General features: G+C 38.2%; 2 protein-coding genes across 4 annotated transcripts; one reads left to right on the plus strand and one right to left on the minus strand.

Moving 5' to 3' along the window:
- Window positions 1–14: 14 nt before the first annotated feature.
- Window positions 15–13,605, minus strand: LOC110056282 (uncharacterized). Its single transcript, XM_020762739.2, has 6 exons — window positions 13,404–13,605; window positions 13,164–13,245; window positions 8,795–8,959; window positions 4,833–7,535; window positions 4,193–4,238; window positions 15–3,532 (listed from the first exon to the last, which is right to left on the minus strand). Exons 1-6 carry the CDS (start codon window positions 13,496–13,498, stop codon window positions 633–635), a joined length of 5,991 nt encoding a protein of 1,996 aa, XP_020618398.2. The 5' UTR covers window positions 13,499–13,605; the 3' UTR covers window positions 15–632.
- Window positions 13,606–13,717: 112 nt separating this feature from the next.
- On the plus strand, window positions 13,718–23,408 carry LOC149118019 (uncharacterized). Of its 3 annotated transcripts, none has more exons than XM_089288453.1 (4): window positions 13,718–13,925; window positions 14,176–14,221; window positions 16,930–17,010; window positions 21,688–23,408. In XM_089288453.1, exons 1-4 carry the CDS (start codon window positions 13,728–13,730, stop codon window positions 21,717–21,719), a joined length of 357 nt encoding a protein of 118 aa, XP_089144579.1. In that variant the 5' UTR covers window positions 13,718–13,727; the 3' UTR covers window positions 21,720–23,408. The 3 variants fall into 3 exon arrangements, 2 of the variants coding, with proteins under 2 accessions (XP_089144579.1, XP_089144581.1); XM_089288455.1 differs by having other exon boundaries at window positions 22,264–23,408; XR_016206854.1 differs by lacking the exon at window positions 14,176–14,221 and having other exon boundaries at window positions 16,930–23,408.
- Window positions 23,409–24,184: the final 776 nt, after the last annotated feature.

Genomic DNA, 24,184 nt, shown 5'->3' on the forward strand with positions numbered 1-24,184 from the left:
AAGAGAATAATGGCTTTTTGACTAAATGTTTTTAATAAGCAAAACAAAACGCTCTTCACTTTTCTAAGAGCCTTATATGTACACCATAGGTTGGTTTTCTCGACTTATTGAGGAAAGTCGCGCTAGAACGACGCCATTTACATCTCCTCGCTACGATTGCCAACAATCGTCAAAATCAAATGTGATCTCAAAGTTAAAAAACAAAAAATGCTGACGTAGCTCGTATAGTCTTGATGCTAAATTTGAGAGATTATATGAAATATATTGTCCTCTAAAATAACTAAAGATAAGACATCTTTTACAGTTTGTTCGAAAATTAGGTAGGTTTTACAATTCACATTATAAAAAGGTAAATATGTTTATCTTTAAGAAAAGTGAGATGATTTACTGTTATATGTCATAAGATTGCTAGATAAGTATACTGACTTGAAGTCTACAGTGTACCGAGACGTTTGGCTTATTCATCACTGACTGGAGATTCTAGAAATAAAATGCAAATGTACTGCTAAGTGTTCTTTCCAACTGTAATCAAACATTTACATTAGATTTAAAAACACTGCCGTAAAAGGCTCTATATCATCACTAACGTAAACATAATAATCAACGTAATGTCATGTTGTGTAATGTCCACACTACTTCTGTGAATGTGATCTAGTGATACGCGTGTTAGGACCACTTTGAGCTCGAACACTTGCGCGGGTTTTTTTTGGCTCTGGCGGAGGTGTTCCAGCATTCACTTGATGACTTCTTTTGGTTCCGACCTTAGAGTGCATAGACTGTTCGGTAAACTCGACTTGATCTTCAGCCGTTTTTCTGCTTCTTGTTGACATTGTTTCTCTGGACTCGTTTGTTGTGCTTCTTTTGAGTTCACGCTTTGCTGGAGGTTTCTTCGAACAATTGTCCGGTCGGACTTCTTTTTTCTCTTCCAAAGAAGCGTCATCTCCCTCAGAGTCGGCTTTGTGCGCGGAATTGCCTCTTGTCCGTCTAGCTGACCTTGCTCCGGGTGGATGTTTCATCTTATTTGTTGTTACTTCTTTCTTCAGCTCTTTGACTTCCTCTTTTCCACTGTTTTTTCGTCCAGTACTTCGGGCTAAGTTATCATTTTCAACAACGTTATTTTTGTTTGCTTGCTTCCTACTTGTACGAGTGGATCTATTTTCTGGCAAAAGATCTGCAGCTTCATCGAGGGTTTCTTCACGGCCAGTGCTTCGAGTAGGCTTGGTCTTCCCTAAAACTTGAGCGCGTTCATTGTTGGTCTTAGCTGCACGTCGAGTCCGCCTTGTTGCTGGATTATTCCCAGTTTCTTCAATAAAGTTACAATTTACCACTTCCGCTTCTAAATCAGCAATTTCAGCTCTTTGGTTTCGGGTCCTTCTTGTCTTAATTGGCGGTGCCATGGTATTGAGCGAATTTCCATTGGCCTTAGTGTTACGTGTTGCTCTTTTTCTTTCACGTTTCGGTTCTGGTGTCTTTACAGGAGCTTTCTGTGAGTCACCAGTATTAGTACTGTCTTCAATAACACTTTCATTTTTCTTGCTCCTCGTTTCCAAATACTTTTCTGCTACTTTCTCTTCCACAGGTGTCTCTGCTGGGGTTTTACAACGGTTTCCGCGTCGAGAACTTCTTATGGGTGCGTTTGATTGCTTTCTGGTCTTAGACGCATTTCCATTTTTTCTTTCTTCACTTGAGGCCTTCTCAGCTTCTTCAATCAACGAAGACGAGGTAGTGATCTCAGTAGCATCATCAAATGATGGCAAGGGAGATTGAACTTCAGCGATAGGATCCAGTTTGGTCCGTTTGAACACAAATGGCTTTGGCGTGTCCTGTATGACTGCTGCTGTTTTCTTTTGACTTTTCGCAGCTGTGTTCTTTTGGCCTGCTTTTGAATTGGAGCGAGCCTCAGTTTTACCTTCATTTTGCTGTTTGACTGTGGCACGTGTGCGGCGAACTCTTTTAGACACTGGTTCAACTGAATCCTCGGGAGCCTTGCGCTTCGATCGTGTTGTTCTCGGTAAAGTTTCGAAAACAATGTTTCCTGATCGCTCAGCTGTCGTTGCTTCGGTCTTTGAAGAAGTTGGCTTAATGACTGGTACAGAGCGCTTCTTATCCGTTCTTTCTCGTGCTGCCGACTGGGCTGTATCTTGGGAAGAATCTTGCACTGGTGAAGCGAAAATTTCTGTACTAAAGTATTCTTCAGGATCCACATGCCTTTGGCAAATTTTAGGTGTTTTCATGAGCGTTTTAAGTCCAACAAAATGAGGACTGGCTAGGCTCTTCTCTAGCTGCATCATCGACTTTATACCGTCAAGTTTGGGGCTCTCTCCAGTTGATTCATTCTCGGCATCTGGTGTTCTTAGCAGTCTCGCAACTCCTTGCAAACCTTCACTTTTGCGCGAGTAGCGTTTGGGTTGTGGTTTGGGCGATGCAAACATGTTTGGAACGAAAAAATCTTCCACACTTTCTGCGGAGTTGCTTTCTTTTGGAGACTTCATTAATCGCGTTAGTCCTCGCAGACCTGGACTTTTTCGGTCTTCAGTTGGGCTTCCAGTGCTTTTTCGTAAAACTACTTTTGTTTCAACTGAAAAACGCATGGATGGAGTCCTACTTGGTGCTATAGGCTGCACAATCGCCAGTTCAAGGTCAGAGCATTCACTATTCTGGATACATGGCTGAGTCTTGGCGGATCGAAGAGATGGAGTGCGAGAGGGTTGAACTGGAGTTACAACCTGGACTGTGACGGTATCTTCGGCTGAATTACGAAGAGATGGCGTCTTATTTGGTTTCAATACTTCTCTAATCTCAATCATTGCTCTCGGAGTGACTGCATACTTAGAAGTTTGCTTTCTTCCTGATCTCAAAGAAGGTGTGCAGGAACTCTTGATGGGTGATAATATTCCAATATGGGTAGTATCTTTTTCAGAACTTCTCAAAGAAGGCGTTTTTGTAGGTGCCAAGGATTCTGTCATGTGTAGCTCGGATTTATCAGGGCTTACTGCCTCAGCCTTAACTTGCAGTGTGTCAAGAGATGCAACTTCCCTAATTTCCACCATGGCTTCCTCATTTGTGGACGGCATAGACCTCATTGAGGTTCTTCTGTAACAATCACTCCATGCATTGGCCGATGGCGGTGTTGCGAACATTTCAGGAACTCCTTGGAGGTTTTCAACAGGCATACCACGTTTGCGTGGACCAATAGTTGCTTTCGCTAGACTAGATAACCAGTTGCCTGAATGTTTTTCCCCGGAAAAACTGTTGCTAGTCATCTGAACTGCAGGTGGCGTCGTAAACATTTGTGATAACCCTTCCAAGTTCTCAACAGACATGGCACGTGTTTTCACTCCGTTCGTAGCTCGTGCAAGGCTAGACATCCAGCAGTTCTTTTTAGCCTTTTCACCAGTAACAGGGAGAGAAGGTATTCCTCCGCTGTCGGTTAACTTGTTGCTTTTCGTTTGAGGAGTGCTCTTTCTAGCAAGGCTTGTGCTATTTCGTCTATCCTTGAGTTGAACACCATTAACTTGTACTCTTGCAATTTCTGTGAAAATGTAAGTAGGATAGTGGAAAATATTCCTCGTCAACTACGTTGAGACGTAAGGAGGTTGTATTAAACAGAAAACACTCGCAACTTATGGTAATCTTTGCAAAGGATTGATTTTTTAAAATTGGGGATTTTCGTTAAAAGATCGAAGCCACTTTTTGCGTGTACATCAGCAGCACCAAGACAGAGATGCCATTCAATATTCTCAATCATTTACATGGCGGTCAAATTAGAAGATCGTTATATTAAATAAATATACATTTATATAGCGCCATTTTCCACTAATTGTCCATGGCGCTTTACAATACTTTAAAATTAAAATCCTAATTCTTTAAAAACCTAAAATCCTAAATCCTAAAAGTTAAAATCCTAAGAATTAAATACGCTATATAATACAATTAGGCTACAAATAAAAAGTAAAAACTACAAATCAAATGCACGCTTAAAAAGATAAATCTTAAGATTAGCCTTAAAAACTACCTCTGATGATGAAAGTCTGGTCTGGAGGGGTAGTTTATTCCAGAGCCTTGGTGCCGCCACGGAAAAAGCCCTTTCACCATAAGGGTTAATGCCGCGATATTCACGAGATATTCGATATTCACGAGAAAGCAATAACTTAGTTACATGTAATTAAAGGTTACATTGTCCAATCCATACCTGGATTTTTAACGGCCGTTTCAGTAATCTTGGCAGATGGAATGACCTACAAAATCAAATTAATCAATGTCACCTCGACATGTACAAAAAAGAAGCTAACTAAAGTTTAGTTCTTTTTATGGCTTTTGTATAGTTGTATCTCAAACTATTGCACATTTCTAAGGAAACCTCACTGCAGGTTAAAAAGGCCTCTAGCATGTATTATAACGTTCAAAAGACAATGTAGTTTTTCGTCTTTTAGGGAATTTTGTATTTTCCATTTGTGTCTTGACTTCATTGAAGAAAATGGCAGAAACTTTCGGTGTTTTGTTCCGACCTTGTGTTCATTAAAATTTCCAGTCCGTTTACTTTTCACAAGAATTCCGAAAGTAATGAAGTCGTCACTCCTGAAAGCTGAAACCTGTACTTTTAGTTCTCTAAGTCGATTTATAGCGATAAGTATGATACCACAAGAACAGCATTTTTGTTTGCATTAAATAAAAGTATTTTTTTGTTGCTGTAGATCAGTATTTGTTCGTTTAGTTAGTTTTCTTTGGGTTTGTACAATACTATGGTATACAGTATGTTTTGCCTTTTGTTGAAGGTACTTTTGACGTCGTTGCTTCGTCTAGAACTGTTACTCGTACGGATGAAAACCTACCTTCGAATATCCTTTCGCCATATTTCTGAGCTTACACGAAGATTCTCGAGATACTCTCCTTTCTTCAGCCACCGTTTTTTTATGTCTTTTGACAATTTCTGCATAGGTGGGTTTTCTTGTCACGGTTTTCTGTGGAACTGTAATCACAGTCGATTTTCCGCGAACAGCTCTCAGCATGTGCTTTGAGTGGATCTGTTTTCGAAGGGGGGTTGCCATGCGATGACGTGTTGTACGTAGTCTGGTACCCGCGGCAATAGCCTTTCTGAGAGGAGTCTTCAGCGCTCGTCTTACAGGAGCCACGTCTAATTCTTCATCTGTTTCATTCACTGCTATAGAAGGGGAAGGTTTCAGCCTCTTTGGCTCATTATCGTTTGTGCTAGATTCAGTGCTCTTCCTCTTTAAAGACCGTCCTGTCTGCTTCAGTGATACTGCTTCTTCAAGCTGCCTCCTCAATGGGGTCGGTAGGCTCTTCTTTGCTTTCTGCAGCTGTACCCCTCGTTTAATCTCCTCCTTCAGTGGAGTCGGTAGGCGTCTCTTGGTTTGCCTCAAGGTTACTGCACTTCTGATTTCTTTCTTCAGTGGAGTCGGTAGACTCTTTTTGGTTGGCCTCAACTGTTTTCCTTTGATAATCTCAATTTGTACCTCCAATGGCATGGTTTGCTTCGTCTTTCTAAGTTTTGGGCACCGCTTGATTTCATTCTGAAGCAACGAATTCATGCTTTTCTTGGTCTTTCGCAACTTTGGCTTGGCCTGAATGGCTTCTTGTATTGCAGTTGACAGTTTCTTTTTGGTGACCCTTAAAGTAACGCCATTCTCTATTTCCTTTCTGATCGGAGTTTTTAATTTCTTTTTTATCCCTCGCAGAGTGATTCCTTCTGTTATTTCCTTTTTAAGGGGTGTGGCCATCTTCCTTTTTGTCTGTAGAAGGCTGGTTCCGTCATTAATTTCTCTCTTTAAGGGTGTGGCTAACCTCTTTTTTGTTTCTCGGAGTCTGATCCCTTCTGAGATCTCTTTCTTCAAGGGAGTAGCCATTTTTTTCTTTGTCTCCTGAAGCTTGATTCCTTCTTCAATATCTTTTCTAAGAGGTGTGGCCATCTTCCTTTTTGTTTGTCGAAGTTTTGTTCCATCAATTATCTCTTTTTGTAAGGGTGTGGCCAACCTCTTTTTGGTTCCTTGGAGTCTGATCCCCTCTGAGATATCTTTCTTCAGGGGAGTAGCCATTCTCTCCTTTGTCTCCTGAAGCTTGATTCCCTCTTCAACATCTTTTCTAAGAAGTGTTGCCATGGTCCTCTTTGTTTGTCTAAGTCTGATTCCGTTTGCGATCTCTCTCTTTAAGGGGGTAACCATCTTTTTCTTAATCTTCTGCAATTTCACTCCTTCTTGAATTTCTTTACAGAGGGGAGTTGCTAATCTGGTTGGCTTGTCTTTCCCAATTGCCATTTCTCTGTCTACATCTTCCTCATCAGAAGTATAGTCATCACTATCTAAGATTGTCTCATCCATGTTTTGCTCGACAGTATGGCTCAGACTAGCAGTCTTAGAATGAGGTGTTACTTTTGACTGTACTTCATCAACTGATCGGAACTCAAGCAAACTGGGACTATTTCCTGCCAGCCTCATTGACGATCGTCTGCTCGTCTGGGGCGTGTCTGTTTCCAGGGCAGCTTGATTTGGTCCAGTATCTCCATCATTTTCCTCCTCCAGGGATGATGACGATTGTCCACATTCCTTAGGTGTGGTATAGTCCTGAGAAACACTATCTTTCTTAGCGGACACACAATTCTTTTCCGCCAATCTGGATGAGGATCGTCTGCTATGTTTGGGTGTCGCACTCTTTGGGGTAGCTTGGTTTGATGGAAATTGTTTAAGGACTTCAGGCGTGTCTTTAAGGATGGCTTCCATTGCAACAGATTCAGTTATCTCTCTTTCCACTTTATTTGAGGAGCTTGTGCATTTTTCTGGTGTGGGACTCTTCGGGATTACGTCTTCCTTTTCAGTAAACTCCAGAATCATTTTATCAACCTGTGGGAAGGATTGTCCATGCCCTTTAGGACTACCATACTGTTGAGAACTTAATTCATGGATATTAACCTCATGGCTGCCTTGACCTCGCTCTAATGACTCCAGTTTTGAGGAACATTGCGCTTGTGTTTTTGGCGTTTCATTCTTAGCGGAATCTGGGCTATCATCTTCTTCTGTTATAGATTCCGTCTGTGGCGAAGCAGTAACTGATCTTCGTTTCTTGGAAGACGAACACAGCTGGATGAGGGAATGGTTACTAGCATTGGATGCTCTCCTTGGTGTAGCTCCACGTCTTACTGGCGTAGCTGGGGGCAATTCTTTGTCAAATTGTTCAGGGCTCAGAACTGGTCCAAACGAGACTCGTTTAGAACTCCTTTTGGGCTTGCGGTCTCCTGCTAGAGACTTTCTTTTTTCCCTGACAAGTTCTGCACTTTTGCCATTTTTCTCTTGCGCTTCACAATTTACAGCAATAATAGAAAACGGTGTTTTATCAGTCCCTGGGGATGCTAAAGCCTCTTCCTCTTCTTGTAAAGGCATAGAGTGTCTGCGAAGCCTGTGGATGTTTTCTTTTAAACTCCCTCCTGTAGGTGGAGTTCTTGGGCTGCCTTTGGGTGTGGGCATTTTGGAGGTTTTGTTCTCTCGTGGTGTGTTTCCTGTGCTGCTGGAACGGCGGTGTCGAGTCTGAAATTAAGGAGCAGATGAACTTCATTGCTAATTATCCTATTTCTAAGTGTTATCTGTTGTGTCTTTTTAGACTAGTCTGGTATGTTTATTTATCAATGAGAATTCAGGGGTGTAAACGGCTTTTTTATGAGTAGTGAACCCACAAAAACCAACAGCAACCAAAACCTCCTATTGAGGTTGAGGGGCCTTTTAATTAGAATTGTCTCCATGATTCGATTCCTAAATTTTCTCATTACTGTCAATTTGCAGATTTAGCCAACCCTAAAAGCAGAGCTCCTGATTGCAATAATTAACCATGTTGGAAAAAGAGGATTTGTTTTTCTTTGATCAGAAACTTAAAAAATGATCAATTGTGAGCATGTAATTGTTCAGCATGTGGTTTCACTATTTTTTCTAGTTAAGGTGGGGGGTACACATGAAAGCACACCATTTTTTCAAACCTTTTTCACAGCTAAGATTTAATTCCAAACCACGGCAAAGTATATATTTCTGGAAAGGTTAAGGTCATTCCACTGAAATAGAACCTGCACTGAGATTTTTGTGAAACTTTGCCTATTGATTGTTTATATTATTGGAACTTAAATTTTGAAATAAAAATGAGGGGTCCCCATGTTTGTTTAGGAGCAACAGCACCTTGTTTATACCCAATAAATCGATATAAGAGCACCACGATTGTAGTCACGATTGTTTGCTAAATTCACGTTTCTGATGATTTTGTTTTGTTCTACACTGAGAATTTGTCCATATTTATTTTACACAGAGAAATTTATTACTCAATTCAAAACAACAGAAAAAAAAAAATGATAGGTCACCATGCTCATTTGTGAGAAAATGATGATTTACCTCTATGGCGAGGTCCAGCCGTGAAGAAAAAGCCGCCATTTTTTAATGTGCGCGCTAATCACACGTAAAATTATGTGCAGGAGGGATGCGCAATGCAATACTAGGGAATGACCTTAAAGACCAAAGATTATTAAAAAATATTTTGTACCCTAGAACTGTATTGTAACCTGACACCGGCTGATTAAATCTGCCACCTGCTGAGGAATGCCAGGGCTTACTTGAGAAAAGATAACTCCCACAAGAATTGATCAAAATGAATAATTTCTACATTCTTTAAAAGCAATCTCGTTCTTGATCTTACACTGTGGGGCTCAGGAGTTAAAGGGCAAGCGTTGAGTTTGTTTTCCCTGGGCACGTAACCTCCACTTGCGACAAATGTGGTTAAAACTAAAGAAAAATTGGCTATGGCCTACCTTGGGTAACTTTTCTTTAGCTTGCTTCTGAACTGGAGAGGAAAATTCAAATCTGAATGATCGATCACTTATTGTAAAAACATCTAGATGCTGGACTTCCACTTGGCTTATTGGTTTTCCGTTCACAAGAGTTTGGTTACAGGAACTCAGATTGATAAGCTTAATCTGTCAGGAAGGAAAAAATTGAAGCATGATCAGCAACAGCCACACTGCAAACTGTTCAGTGTTGATATTGAGTCCCCTGAAAACAAGAATTGTATTATTAAAGGGACACTGTCACCATTTTTAGCATGATTTTGGAATCTCAAAAACATATATCGATTTTTGGAAACCGAACAATAATGGTTTTATTCTGTAGAGCAATATTCAACAAATGATTAGAACCAGCAACCCATTAGGAAGTGAGGATGGCTAACAATGGCAAGGATGGAAACGGATTGTGATATGGATTTTTGAAAAAGTGTCAGGATGTCAGTTTTTCAAAGGTTCAAGTTTGGCCTGAAAATTGTTGAAATTTTGCAAAAATGTTGCTGCAGTGTGGATTTTCTTCACGAAATTGCTTTTAATCATTTAGTTAGAGCTAATTAAGTTCTTGTTACATAAATTTAGGGACCATTTTGTGAATTTATGACAGTTTTAAGCAAATATATATATATCGTGACAGCGTCCCTTTAATTAATGTGGTATTATGACGAAAATGGCATCTTTCCCATCTAAGCCATTTTATAACATAGACAAGTAGTCTGTTCGAGAAGAAAAATGCTGTTTACTATTTTCGAATATCTCTTTTCAATCCAGAGATATTCAAGTTTTTAAATATTGAAAGTAGCCAAGTGATGATATAATAAACTCAACCAAATTTCAATCAAATATGATGAAGAAAGATATCTCAGCCAATTTGTATCAGAAATGTTTGATTCTTTGCATTAGATTCTTCTAAATGTGCTCCACGATATGAGCTTAACAGTTTTCTTACCATGGCAAGATACTAAACTTTTCTGGCCACCTTTAGCATTCCATTTTGATATTTGCCAATGGTACCTCATCTGTATGATCCAGCCAGCATATAAATACATATATTTTAGGTCAGGTTTGTGGCACTGTTTAAAGCTTTTTGAGCTGAAAATCACTAAAACATTGAAATCAAATGGGCAGCGACTGGAAAAGAGTGAGTTGCCACGGGAACAGAATTTGTTATGGCTGTAGCTGTGTTGCCTGTAGAACTATTAGCCCACCAAGTTTCAATATTCTCTGCTGCAAATCAACCAAGCTGTCTCTATTTATATACTTGATATATAATACTGCATTGAGTGTATGACATCATCAGTCATTTCATTTGCATATTTTACACATTTTTCAAACTTAGATATCTCTGAAACTAATCCAGATATTTGCAATCAGTAAAAGACATTTTTATTCTTTTGAGGAATTCTATGTGATACACCTAAAAAATCAAGGGGTAAAAATTTAATCATAGTAGCACTTTAAAGGAGCTCAGTCATGGTATTTTGAGTTATTTTGGCCACATACAAAATTACCTTTAAATGGTAGGAAACCTGAAAATAACAGATTGATACGATAGAAAAACGCCATAGAGATAATGATAAATCACAAGGAACAAGGATGGCCATGGCTGGAGAAGATTGACACAGATTACAAACAATGAATTTGTAAAATTGAGGTTAAACTTTTCAATATGCGCAAACAGTGACTGAACTCCTTTAACTTTACTGAATTTTTCCTGAAACTTTGATTTATAAGATGCATTTGTCTGGGAGCAGAGTTAAATGATAAAGGATCATACAGTGTATTTAGTTACATTGGGATCTAATGTGAGCACTACTGTGGTGGCCTAGGACTGCCATAACAAAAACCCACTGTCTTAACAAGTTTCAAGTGTAAATTTATGGTTGTGCTATTTACTTTTTTGGTTGTATTTTTTATGCTTCTTTTACTGCCATTTTGCTTTTTTTTATCACAAAAATATCTCAAACTAAAATCAAAAGTATATACTACGATTATCAGTTGAGTAAGGCAGGACGAAGGTTTGGTCACCAACTTTTCACTTAAAAATCGCGTTGTTGTCACGAGCAACTGGCTCTGTATCCATTGGCAACTTGTCGACCTTTGACATCATTGGCAGCAAAGTGCACGAAATTGTAGGCGACATGACAGGCGACCAACGGCTGTTGATATTGTTACCAACGGAAACGAGGAAAGTTGCCCTTGACAACACCATAATTTTAAGGCCAAAACTTCGTAACCAAACTTCCCTCATGCCTTACTCAACTGATAATTGTCGTAATCAAGAAACTGATTTAAATCAAAAGAAAAGATGTCAAGAAACAAAATAAAAAAATGATTTTGAAAATGAAAGTAATTTCAAAGGAAACCAAAATTTGCGGCGAAATAAATTTAAACTAATTTAGAAAAATGAAAAAGTTATTGTAAATGAAATTAAAAGCAAAATTGTCCATAGCCTATCGTTGCCACAAGAAAAGAAAAAAAAAAAATGGTCATGGCCTATCGCTGCCACAACAAACAAACAAACAAACAAAAAAATGTGTGGCCAATCATTGCCAATTTAGACCAGAATGCATGTTGGTGTATTTACCAAGGTCAAAGGCCAACATGGCTTTCGAAGGTCAAAATGGAACAAATTTAAAGACAAAATGAAAGAAATAACTGTGTGTAGGAAGAAAAGGGAAGAAGGACTCTGCCAAGTCAGCCAAAGGCATTTCTTGCAAAGCTCAGAAGTACTTTCAAGTTGGAGCATGCGAGTTTGTGTCTTTCAAAGATTTTGATGCACTCTCCAGTGATAACATTGCAGGTGACAGGCCTACACAACTCCTATCCCCATGTAATAGCTGCTTTAAAAGTTTTGCTCAAACGAGTATATCTTTTAAGGATCTGCCCCTTTTACTTGCCCTTGATCTGCCCTTTTGTTTATTGTTTCACTACCGATCAGATACGAGATGAAACCGCAAAGGGTAACTGCCAAACCGCAACATGGATTAGTCACTAAACAACACACTGGCTTTTTCTTCCAGGACAAATCTTCAATTTTACCGTTTTCAAATACTGAAATAATTATTGTTCTTTTTTTACTTTTGTTTAAGCCATTTATTTATAATAAAAAGAGCATTGTAAGTAAGCCAACCATAATTTAATTAGTGTGATTGTACTGTAGTTTATATGTATTGTAACTAGTGCATGTATAAATAGTGTAAGTATAAGTAGTGTAAGTAGCAGGTACAGTGTAAGTGTAAATGTAAGTATAATGTTAGTACTGCAAGTAGTGCAAGTGTTTGTCCTGTAAATAAAATTGCATTAATAAAAAACAAAAAACAAAACAAAACAAACAAACAAACAAAAAAAGCAAAGCGATGATATGAACGATATATTACGGAAAAAGCGATAATTTTTATTGAATCAAGCAGACAGGATCAGACATGACTAGACAGCATGTCTGAGAGCAAGAAAAGGAGCCAATCACAAGTGATGCTCACTGGTGTTTGTTTCACGTGCAGTTCAAAAGGTCATACTAGTTGGCCGTGATTGGTGGTTTTCGATCCTTTTTTTGTTGCTAAGAAACCTTCACCCAGCAAATAAGGTAAACTTGTAACGGGATGTTACTAAAACTTGTAACAGGAAACAGGGAACAGGAGTCTGGGAACAGGTTGTTTCAATTACATTGACTCCTGCATTGTGTCATGCAACAGGGTTGACAAATTATTTGATGTATAACTTTACGGGTCTATAAAAAGATAACCAATAAGAATACAGGAAAACCCTGACACCCTTTGAGAGATTGATGCTTCCTGATTAACACTGTGCAGTTAACTGCTGACTGCTTGCGTTTGATACCCGATCAATTCGGCCGAATAACAGTCCGTCGTTTTCCGTTTTCCAGCTTCTTTCTTCTCAACAAATTAAAGGCACGACCAAAGTAGTAGATATTTTTTCCGAATTCTACAGTTTATAACCTTTCTACTGATATATAGTTTGTGGTAGTTTCCTGAAAAACAACGCTGGTACAATTTTTTTTCTGAGGGGCACCTGCGAAGGTATTGTGTAACCTTAAGCTTTACTTTATGTGTTGCATTTACTTGACAAGCGCCCGATTTCATCCCGATCGATCCTGATTATTGAAAGTACTAATCAGTCTTCATCGATATATAAAGTGGAACGTTTCAGCCATTTTGATTGCAAAAACCTACGAAAGTCTCTAATAATTATGAGGGGGACCTGTAAAGCATTGCTCGCCGTCAAAATTGTTTGTATGGAAAATAAGCAGAAACAATATTCAATCGATTTGAGCTACAGAAAGCCCTTCCCATTATATAAGCCTTTATATTTAAAAGCTCACCTTTTTGTCGTTATCAACTTTTACGACGGCGTGTTCCAATGAAACGTTGGGAAGTTGTATTCTTATGTCACACTCGGGTTTTCTGTGGCAAGGGAAATGATTCAACAACTTGTGAGGTTAAAGTTTTAAAACAATGCGTTTTCCCTTTTACATGCAACGACTACGGGTATAAACTTTACAAGGAATGGTTAAGCTTAAGCTTAATATGCAGGCTTTTTCTTATATACTGAGGTTTCTTACCTTCCAAATAAGCATTCGTTTGTTCTCAAAGGAAATTGCGGGCCATCGCCCCCATTCCTTTTGATAACCACGATCTTACCAATAAGATCATTCATGATTGCGAATACCACGCGCAAAGTGTTGAATTTTTCAATACCGAACTAAAACAGCGGAGGAATGTCATTAGATCGAACGCGCGAAATGTTAACGATAAAATGAAATACCAACGGATTTTCTGAGGTATTTGATTTTTCCGCCACGACCTGGTCTCCGCTGTTCATTGGACAAAATAAGCACGTGATATAACACCAATCAACGGCCTTCATTACCGAACAATTACCGATCATGAACGGTTTTTGCCGAAGGGCGACACGACACAGTCAACTGCCATTTGTTGTGGCGAAAGCGCTGAAGACGAAAAGAAATTTCTTTTTGGTGCTCTTGGATTGGGGGTATCATCCGCGGCCAAGACCTGAGTCCCTTTGCGGAGTATGTGCTCAGTTATGGAATCCGGTACCAGCACCTCTCAAACAACTGAGACAGGTGAGGCATTTCTGACAGGATCAGAGCAGGGTCCCGTTTCTTAGCGTTGCACTTTCGTCCTGCGTGGCAGACATGTCTAACACCTTTTGACCAATTGTATGTGTTGTTGTTTCTTCCAATGAAAATGCGTTGTGACCGTGTCCTCTGAGGTTATTTTACTAGGGGACGGGACGGTGTTTGCCAGGTGAAAGCTCGAAACCTATCGATTGTGACTTTTATCGTGAGGGTGTTTTCCCGGATCTTTCTGCAGGTTCCGAAACACATTTTACAGCTGCCTTTGAAGCTTAATATTGTCGGTAAGAAGCTTTGTGATGTGTACAGTATGGGGCCCAGTTCTCGGCCACAAAAAACGTAAACTTGTATTTCTTACCTTGGAATAGCCGTAAGGACTTAAAATTTCACGGATAACTAGCTTCAGCATTCAGTGTACACATGTAGAGCTATCGACTGCTCAACGCTGTTTTCTCCCGAATAATAACGAAAATGGAGGCTTCGTTCGTGGGCCCAGTTATCGGTCAGCGGGCCCAGTTCTCGGCCACAACAGAGTGCATGCAATTCCTCAGAATAAAGAACGCTTTATTACCATTTTTTGTTGTTAAATCACTTATAAGGCTTGTGTTTTGATATTTCGATCACAAATTATCCTTAAAGAGCACTGTTTCATGTTAGAAAAGGAAGTTTTTTTGCACGCCTAGTTTTTCTCTTAAGTGCAGTCAAGCGAGGCTAAAAAGAGTTGGGTATTTAAAACGGGGTTAAGTCAGAGCTCATAGTTTTCAGCATGCCACCCCATTACAGCTTTATTTTTACAACTGACTTGACACGAATACTCCACACAAAACTATGAGCACTTTTAGTGTTGGCGAGCAGGGTGGCCGAGAATAGGCAAATACGCAAAAGTACTAAGGAAATATTGAGGAGTGAATTTAGGTCAAAGAATTAAACACACCAGGAAAAGTTTATATTTAACAGATAGCTTTATCACTCTACATTCTTTATGCCAAGAATTGGCTCATTTGGACTTTCTAGACGGACAAAATATAAACTTGAATTAAACCATGTAATTCAAGTAGCCGTAAACAAACATGTTTTCGGGGAAACCAAATTCACCTACCTTCGCGTCATCTTGACGTGCTCACAGAAAAATTCGGCAGGATGAAACAAAACTTGGCAGAACAGACGACAAGGAATCAAGCTACCTTTGGAAACAATTGCTTTTTATTCAGATTCATTTGTGGCGCGAAAAATAAACGCTGAACAAAAAGTGGCCGAGAACTGGGCCCGGCTGAGAACTGGGCCCCACACTGTAGTGTATTGTATTATGTTGTTTGTAGTAATGGAGTGAGTAACTTCAAATGGCTCAAGTTTATGAAGCCATTTCGACATGTTCATCAGCAATCTAAGTATTGTTGATCGTGTTGCTTTCAAGCGGCACGAACTAAGCTGGTACTAGTTTGTATAGTCCACACTGTTGTGTTTTGCATTTTGCAATTAAGATCTGCCTCCGGCAAGGGCATAAAGAAATGCTGTCATGCTGACAGAGCAAATTTTCACTCAGCTTATTACCACCTTCGCCACATGGCACTATCGCCAAATGGCACCAAATATATATACAGCTTAGTTGGATAGAAAATGCTAAAGAGCAAAGCAAAAACAGTAGTTTCGAAATAAAGTGCAGGATTGCAAGGATTGAAATTGGTCACAGTTCAAGAAATTTGAGTTTAGTTCAGGATGTCAAGAAATCGAGTTTACCATTCTTTTGACAGTTCGAACTTTCGAGCCTTTATTTTGTGTGATATTTCTTTGCTTCTATCAGTATTGGGAATGATTTCTACCGATTTTAAAGTAAGCTTAAAGTAATCTCCTGGGCACAATCATGAAAACAAATGTACAATACATTTCCCTGAATGTTCGCTACCAAGCACAGTCTCTAAATTAAAATAAATTAAAATAGGTCACCATGCTTGCTAAAGAGCTATGATATACCAGTCTTACCCTATTTTGCCAGGTCTTATAAATAGTACTATCCATGTATTTTGTCACTCCACATTACATTTTGCGGTGGCTGGAAGGTACAGTTTTTTTTTATGAACTTTGATAGGCGTACATGACATTTTGAGCACAAGGAACAACATAATAAACAACTTATGCAAAAGAATCTAAAATAATCCAAATGACATACAATCAAAGCATTCCTCAAGTTATTGGATTTTAAGGTCTTAATTTATGTCCACGAGTGATCATTTTGTTTTTGATGCTATTGAATAAGTGTAATAAGTGTAAAGGTCAGGGTTGTTTGTCCTTCTTTGCTTCTTTTCCTCTTTTGTTGACTGGCTACCTTTAAGCTGTTTGTTATGAAGCAATGTTTTGTAGACACGCAGTGTATATAGTCATCATGTGAGGCTTCTTCAAGAAGTGCTCGCCTAGGTTTCCTTTTCTATGTGGCTGGTCCAATAAGTACATAATAGGGATGCATGCCAATGCCTTGTCATGTCTTCATTACGTGACATTGCCATTATCTCTTTGTGTCAGTTCTTGTGTGAGGAACATTGCCATTCTTGTTATCTTCTGGAGAATTTATTCATGTTTTTGGATACTTGGGTTTTTTTGTTTTTTTTGTTTTTTTTTAATGTAAAAACAATTAAAGAAGGGGAAAACGGTTTGTTTATCTACTTGTATTTTTGTTCTCAATGATGTCTTTTATCACTTGGTAAATATGATGTAGTTCGCACCAGCTAAACTTTGCCTCTAGAGATTCAGTCTGTTCTGTTTTGGTGTCATTGTCAGGTGAAATAGACTTTAGAAACCTAGGTCTTGATAAGATAGTCATACTCTTGCAGTTGTTTCTGATTGAATTTTGTTTTCTTTTAAATTTCCCTTTTCTGAGGAACAGCTTTTAATCTTCAAGGCTGTATGTTTTTTTAAAACAGTCAGTCTAACTTAAAATATAATTGCATTTGTGTGATTTTGTGTTTGATAATAATGCTTTGAATTTCTGTTTTTGCAGTAATGGATGATCATCATGGGTTGGATGAGGGAAAACATACACAAACTGAAGAAAGTCTTAGTAGAGAAGGGACTAGGGATGGTGAGCATCAGCTGTTACTATGATATGTATAAGTTGCCATGTGTTGATAACTTTTTTAGAGTTGTGTCTCGCCAAAATAATTCATTTTTTTGTTACCTGTACGTAAATGGGTCTTAATTGTAATGGCAGCATTTTCTCAAGAATTTTAGGGCTTATGTCCTAACTTAAATTGTGCTTCAATATCTGGTTAGCTTATGAGTTTATTCTTGTACACTAAGTACTCCAACAATACTAAGAAGAACATTGCAAACCAAATGTGTTAGAGAAAGCCAACTTATAGTTTTGGCTATGATTTTTCAAAACACATCTTCTTTGAACCTGGATAAATTAGCCAGTTTCTAATTTTAATTCCTTTTCATCCCTGCTATGAAGGCTTAAAATTTAGCAGAGAGAGTGTTCAGTAGATGGAGTTTCAAAATCTTAAGGAAGAAGTGATTGTACAGTTCCACTTTAATGCATAGCTTAATATCCTTGTGTATCCATTAAACTAGTCAACAACCCATTGTCCCTGCTAGAACAAAGTAATTTTGTTTTTAAAATTGATATAAAATAAAATTCTCAACTTACCAGTAGTTTGGGAGGTTCTGTGGTATATTATAATTTATAGGTCAAGGTATAGATGTATGGCAGTGATACAAGCAATTTTTGCTGCATGTTACACTGAAGATATTTGCATATCATATGTAGCTACTTAGGCATTTGTCACATGCACATATTTTTTCTATTCTTTGTTGTGACTCTCATTTAAAACCCCAAAAGCTGTGAACAAGACAGCTTGTAGCAAGGTGAGCTTTCTCTGTTAGCAAATAACAACCTTAACTTTTGAAGTGCCATTTACAAAGTAACCAACAGCACTTAAATGACAAAACTGGTAAACCATACATGTACAATTGCCCCTACTGTATTCTACATGTATACTTACAGCCTGCAAAGCACTCACTTTCTTTCCTGCGATGGTTTGGGGCACAGCAAACATAAATGAATTAAGAGAGGTTGAGGAGTTGAGAAGGCAGAGTAAAGAAACTTTTGGATGCCGCAAAGCTCTTAGAATGAGCTTGACGGCTATTAATGCAGTGTTCGACACTAGCTTTCTTGCTAATTTGCCCTTTGGGTAACTATAGTTCTGTTTTTGTTGGTTCCCCATGTGTCTTTTTAGTTGCATACCTAGTAGACTTTTGTTGCCCATTAGCACTCATGAGAAAATTTCAACTTGCAGAAATGCTCAACTTTTTTATAAACTTGCCCTCTTGTTTTGGTGTTACAGCAGTGATTCATTGGGTGAATAATCAGTCATGGAGCACATCCCTCACAAGATTTTAAACATCCACGAACTGTGCCCACACATTTTGATGAGACTCCACTTTTCTGACAAATAGACCCAGTGAAGCACTTTTACTGGTCAAATACGATGAACCAATTGTCATGAATGAAAACATAATTCATGCCCTGAAGCACATTATTATCATTAATATTATTAATATTAATGATTAATTAATATTAATTCACCTTCACATTTCATTACCGAGCTTAAAATTCACCATCTTTATTAACTTATCACTACTCACGATGAATTCGATAGCGTTGATCCTAGCAGTATGCAGGACACCTATCATATATGAACTCAGTTAAATGACCTTGCTCTCCATGAGTTCTCGTAGCTCAGTGGATAGAGCACCCGCCCGGTGTTCGGGAGGTCATGGGTTCAATTCCTGTCGGGGACTCAGAATTTTTCTTTGTCCCACGCTCGTGCCATGTTGATTAATTCACCTTCACATTAATATTATTGTTATTATTTTTGTTGTCATCGTTGTTGTTGTTTTTAATATTGCTTTATTTATTTATTATTATTGTTATTATTAATAATTGTCTTTTTAACTATATATTAAGGCACTGCAAAAAGATGGCTCAGCCTGTACCTGTAGTACCCATTTTGTATTTGTAATCATAAATTAATAAAACTGCTTCTCTGCCTCACCAGAGATCAGTCGGGGAGTAGCTTACAATCCTGACAACGGTGCCCCATTTCTTTTTGAGTCACAACAGTAAAGCTTGCAGCCAAAATATTGCAGTACCATGCAATTTGTGTGGAAAGACTTTGACGCGAAAGTTATTTCCAAATACTGTTGCAAAATGCATCTTTGAAAATTCAAGGAGGTTATCAAGCATTTTATAGTGTTTTGAGAACTAGGGATTAATGCTTTTTATGGTTCACACAATCACTAATTGACTAGCCACTTTGATTTAGCAAGCTTTAGGGCAAGCTTCTCACAAAATTTGGGTTCATGGCTTGTTTCGGAAATGAGAGTCAGTTATATAGAAACTTTCAGTGAATGTTAGAGTTGGGTTTACATGTCTTTGACCTTAATACTTCTGAACTTTTGCTCAAATGATTTCCCCGAAACTTGGGCATGGTTTGTATTAAGTCAAAATAAGCTGGTTCTAGAAATTGAGTAAAAGTATGCCAGCAAAATTTTTTTTACTGGTAGTGTTGTTGTCCAAAAAATGAGGTCCAGTCAAACACCAGTAAGAATAAAAGTATTATCCCCAGTAAATGGAATTAAGTAACATTATCACCAAGTGAAAGACAAAATGTTTCCCAAAATTTCTTAACCAACACTTCAAAGCCCCAAAATTTATGTTGCAAACTTTGACATGGGTGAGTGTGCCCAGAATAACTGCAGAGCCACCTTAAGTAATGATGAAATGGAATCAACAGAATAACCATGATACAAATGGTGTTATCCTTTTGATACAATAACAAACAGTGGGGCTTGACTTTTCAAAATTACAGAAAAACTCAAATTGCATCCAGGGCCATCAGATCATAATTTTCAAGCAATATACATTTAAATAGAAAAGAATTGTTAGCCAAATTAACTTTAACATTTCTCTGAAAAGAACATCCAGTGACATTTATAGGAATCACACAAACACTGGACAGAATGTCTTGTTTTCTAGTCATGAACGTTGACTTCGCAAAATTGCTTGGGTTAGAGCCTTGTTGCACCAGGCTTCTTGTACATGTGAAATAGACTCTCTCTTTCAGAAACAAAGAACAATGATTAAAACGTTCCTGTTAGGGAATGGCTTTCCTAAATCTGTGGCTTCTAATCTTGTGAGGTGTTTCAGACACAGTAGCTCGGAACCTAGAACATCTTATCCCAATAACAACAAGACTATGAGTTTTAAGGATTTTAAATTCTAATGTGGGGTTTGGGACTGGCACTAGTTTTGCTAGCCTAATGATATAGTTTTGAAAGCAGATGGGAGCTCCTCTGGGAGCCTGTCCAGGAATCCCCATCAATGTCCTAGACCAAAAATGACATGTACTTTATTACTTCATCTCATACTGGAAGTAAGTGATGTCTGAACAGTTCATTGAAGTGCCTTGAAACCAGAACCAGAGTATTAACAATATTACAAATAACACAACAAAGAAAGTACAGGATGCAAAACAGAGCACAGTGATGCATACCCAAATGCAAGTTAATTTTGAAACCAAATTGAAAATTGCTATGTAGAATGAGATGGGTAACTGCAATCACAACTGATGGTTTGCTATTTGCATGAAAAATTAGCAGACATTAAGTTGAAGGAAGTGAGTTTATAGAGAAATACATTTGCATCATAATAATCAAAAACTGGTTTTCTTATTTAGGTATAGAAATACAGTATGTTAAAAAGTAGTTTCTTAGAAATCGATTTTGAAATAAAAACTAGCGCTAAAAAGTCACGACGTTTCGACCTCTCCGAGGTCATTTTCAAGTGAGTAAAATTTTCTAAATTAGCATATAGCCATAAATATGTTAAAAACAAGTTATAATAGATAAAAATGTGGCGAACGCTAAAATGTGACAAAATATGTGAAAAAGTGTTAAAAATATACAATGGAAAAATAAAATAATCTTAGCAAGAATTGCTCTAAACAAATAATTTGGCGCGAATTGAATCGCACTGTTTGTTTAGCGTTGGTTTCAGTTCTTTGATAAAAAAAAAAAACATTTCAAAAATAAGGCAGTAAAATTTGTTCTGACACTTTCTTAAGATTCAAAAACTCTGTGCGATGTCTTCTTGCTCCATATCGTGCTGCTCTCTGAGGTAGTTTCCGATTGCCGATCCTTTGTGTTCTACAATTCGTTGGTGTAGGTGTGGGCACGTGTAATCGACATAGCCTGCATCACACCATAGTTGGTAGTATGATCACACAGGCCACACTGCAATGAATACACCACGCATTGTTGACTCACAAGAGGCTGCTTGTCTTCCCTGACCTTAATTTCATCCTTGATCTTTCTACTTGTGTAAACTGGGCTAATATCTGCGTTGATCTTCTGACTGAGGTCAGCCAGCTGTTTACGTATACTACGTTTGCAGATTTCTGGTCCTTGTAGGGCAACACGCTTCTGACTGGGGCTTCTCTTTTATCAGCCACTTGGGTATGTGAATCCTCGGACACTTTTGATTCAATAAATATGCGAATGGTTGACCGCACAAGGTCGTCAGGAGAGTGCAGTCGGGAGAAGATCTCTTTAAGGCGTTCACATTCCTCGTGGAAAAACTTCCACTTTCAAATACAGTATGCATATTTATAATTTGAATTATAATAATATTACTGTTGTACTTTAGATTATAATTCCAAAGCTCTTTTCAAAAACTGATTTCAGTTTCATTATGTAGTTTGGTGCTTTGGGCCCAAAACAGCAGCCTGAAAACGGTCCTTGTAAGTTGGCAAGCCCTCGAGTAGCCAGGAAGTTTCAAGAAATGGGCCCTAAAGAAGCAAAGGGCCGACTTCAGACACAACTTAAAGCTAGTTTCAATTAGTCCAGCAAATTTATTTGACTTTCCGTAGGAGGTAAAGGTAAATTCCTAAAGGTAAACATGAAACGAGTTACTACAAATAACTAACCGAAGACGGCAGAAAACCAAGAGGAAAATACAACAGACGATAAACTAAACGGCTTACCAAAATGCTGGCAACGGGGTTCAGGGAACCAAGAAGATACAAGTGTACCAGACGATAAACTAGCACTAAATGAACATGAAAGGATAACACAAATATATACGCAACGAAATTTACATACGACGGGAGAAAAAAAGCATGCAGAATGTGAAAAATACATTAACATACGGAACAAAAAAGGACACAAAGAAAACACGAAATAGCCGTAACAGGCCCCTTCACAGAAAGTGTCAGTTTTCCACAATATTGTTGTGGCTATTAATGAAGTAAATCCCTCTTCATATTTTTAATAGCCTGGCCAAACCATACCTGGAGGCATTAGATGATATGGTCGATGAGGAGGAGGGGGAGTTAGAGGAAGACGAAGAAGAAGAAGAAGAAGGACAAGAGGATCAAGAAGAACAAGAGGAAGGGCAAGAAGAACAAGACAATGATGATAAAGACCTCTACAGAAAGTTAATAGAGGATGAGTTTATTGACAGTGATGTAGAATAATCAGTATTTTGTAGATTCAGTTTTTAAATTTTTATCAATATTTCTTTCACAGATGTATTAATAAGTAATAATTAAGTAAATAGAGGATGAGTCTGAAATTGTTTTGATTGTTCTACATTTACAACAGCTTATTCAAATTAGCCCAAGCTCAAAGGCTGAAGAAAATATGTCATTACGTTTTTTTTACTAAATGAACCACAAATCACTGTGTTGTCGGTGAATAGTTTGTTGGATCTAGATCTAAGGGACAAAAGCGGGACAGAACTTTTCATCTTTGCAATAAGAACCCAGTCACAGTCGTGCATGACTAACTGTGGCCACCTTCCTTGGTTTAAATAAGCTAATCAAAATGCATGAACTAGGTATGGTGAAAATAGCAAGCATCATGTAACCTGTTGGTCAGTCGACAACTCCACCTCTCACATTTCTGTTCATAATTTTGGATTTGCCAGGTTTGAATGGAAGCCATAAGAAAGTTGTTGAAAACATGTCAAAAAATGATGAAAAAAAAAGTTTGGTGGCCTGTGTTAGAAGTGCACCACTGTAAATACAATGATAAGTATTATATTAGTATGTCCAAAAGGCATTTACCTGTCAAAAATAGAATTTCTCAAACTAATTCTAACTTTGGTTATTTTGCCTTTGTTACAATACAAATCTCAAGATTATAGTGGTTTTACAACAGAGGCTAAAAACAGGCCCTAAAATATAATTTTCGAAAATGTTTGGATAAAGCAACGGTTTGTATCATCCGCGAGCATTGCAGGTAATTCAAGCCAATTAATTCAAGGTCACAAGTCAGATTGGTTTGGTTCGCCCGTGTGAAGAAAGATCTACATGTATAAGATTCCGGTTGATAGTGATAATAGTAATTATACCTGGTCATGAAAACACCAGTTGTGTAAAGTACAGTCTAGCCATGAATAAACAAAAAGATTTGTAATCTTCTTTGTCATTACTGAATTATGTTATTGAACTAGTATGAGGTCCGTGTTGGTAAAACATTGGTCGAGTTCTTCACCTTGCAATGTTATGGCGAGATCCATAGACTTGTAAAAAAAAGAAATACCCATATCAGTATCCGACGTAAGTTTCATTCCTTGTTCAATGCTGAATTCCTGAGTGGTGTGCCTACAAACGAGGACTAACAATAGAGCTACAAATCAATGAGCATAATAAATCCCTCTAAGATTCTCCAACCGAAACACGTGATAGGTTGTTGAGGTATCACTGAATTCCTAATTTTCAACCTTCTGCTTTCATTTCATCGTTTCTCCCGGTTAATAACAGGCACCTGTTGTAGCTAGTTCCAGCCGATCCCAGGAATGCAAATCTCATTAGCAGTCAGTGCTCTGTCTGATAACCATAACGAGCACTTTTAAGGGTATCAAGTCTTATATCGGAGATTCGGTGATATTTCTTTCTAAAAACAAAAACTGTAATAGTGTTCAACATAACCTGCCTCAGCACGTTTGCGAAAATCTATTGGTTCCTTTCAGAGGTTTCTTTAAGAGCACTCGGCTAACCTCCAGGTACGATTTCCGTACAGCTCCATACATTAATTATGTATGCAACTACGTCAAACTATCACATTATACTCAAACAGCAATCGTGAAAAGAACGAGTCTGTCAAAAAATTGCATGCACAATTAATGTAAGGGGTAGTGCGAAAATCTTGCCAACCTCCCTGTCAAAATAAGAGAACCCCTCTGCCAGTTT

Source organism: Orbicella faveolata, unplaced genomic scaffold (genome assembly GCF_042242905.1).
Source record: "Orbicella faveolata isolate gen_17 unplaced genomic scaffold, um_ofav_v1 contig_1, whole genome shotgun sequence".
In the NCBI taxonomy this organism is placed as follows: Eukaryota; Metazoa; Cnidaria; class Anthozoa; order Scleractinia; family Merulinidae; genus Orbicella; species Orbicella faveolata.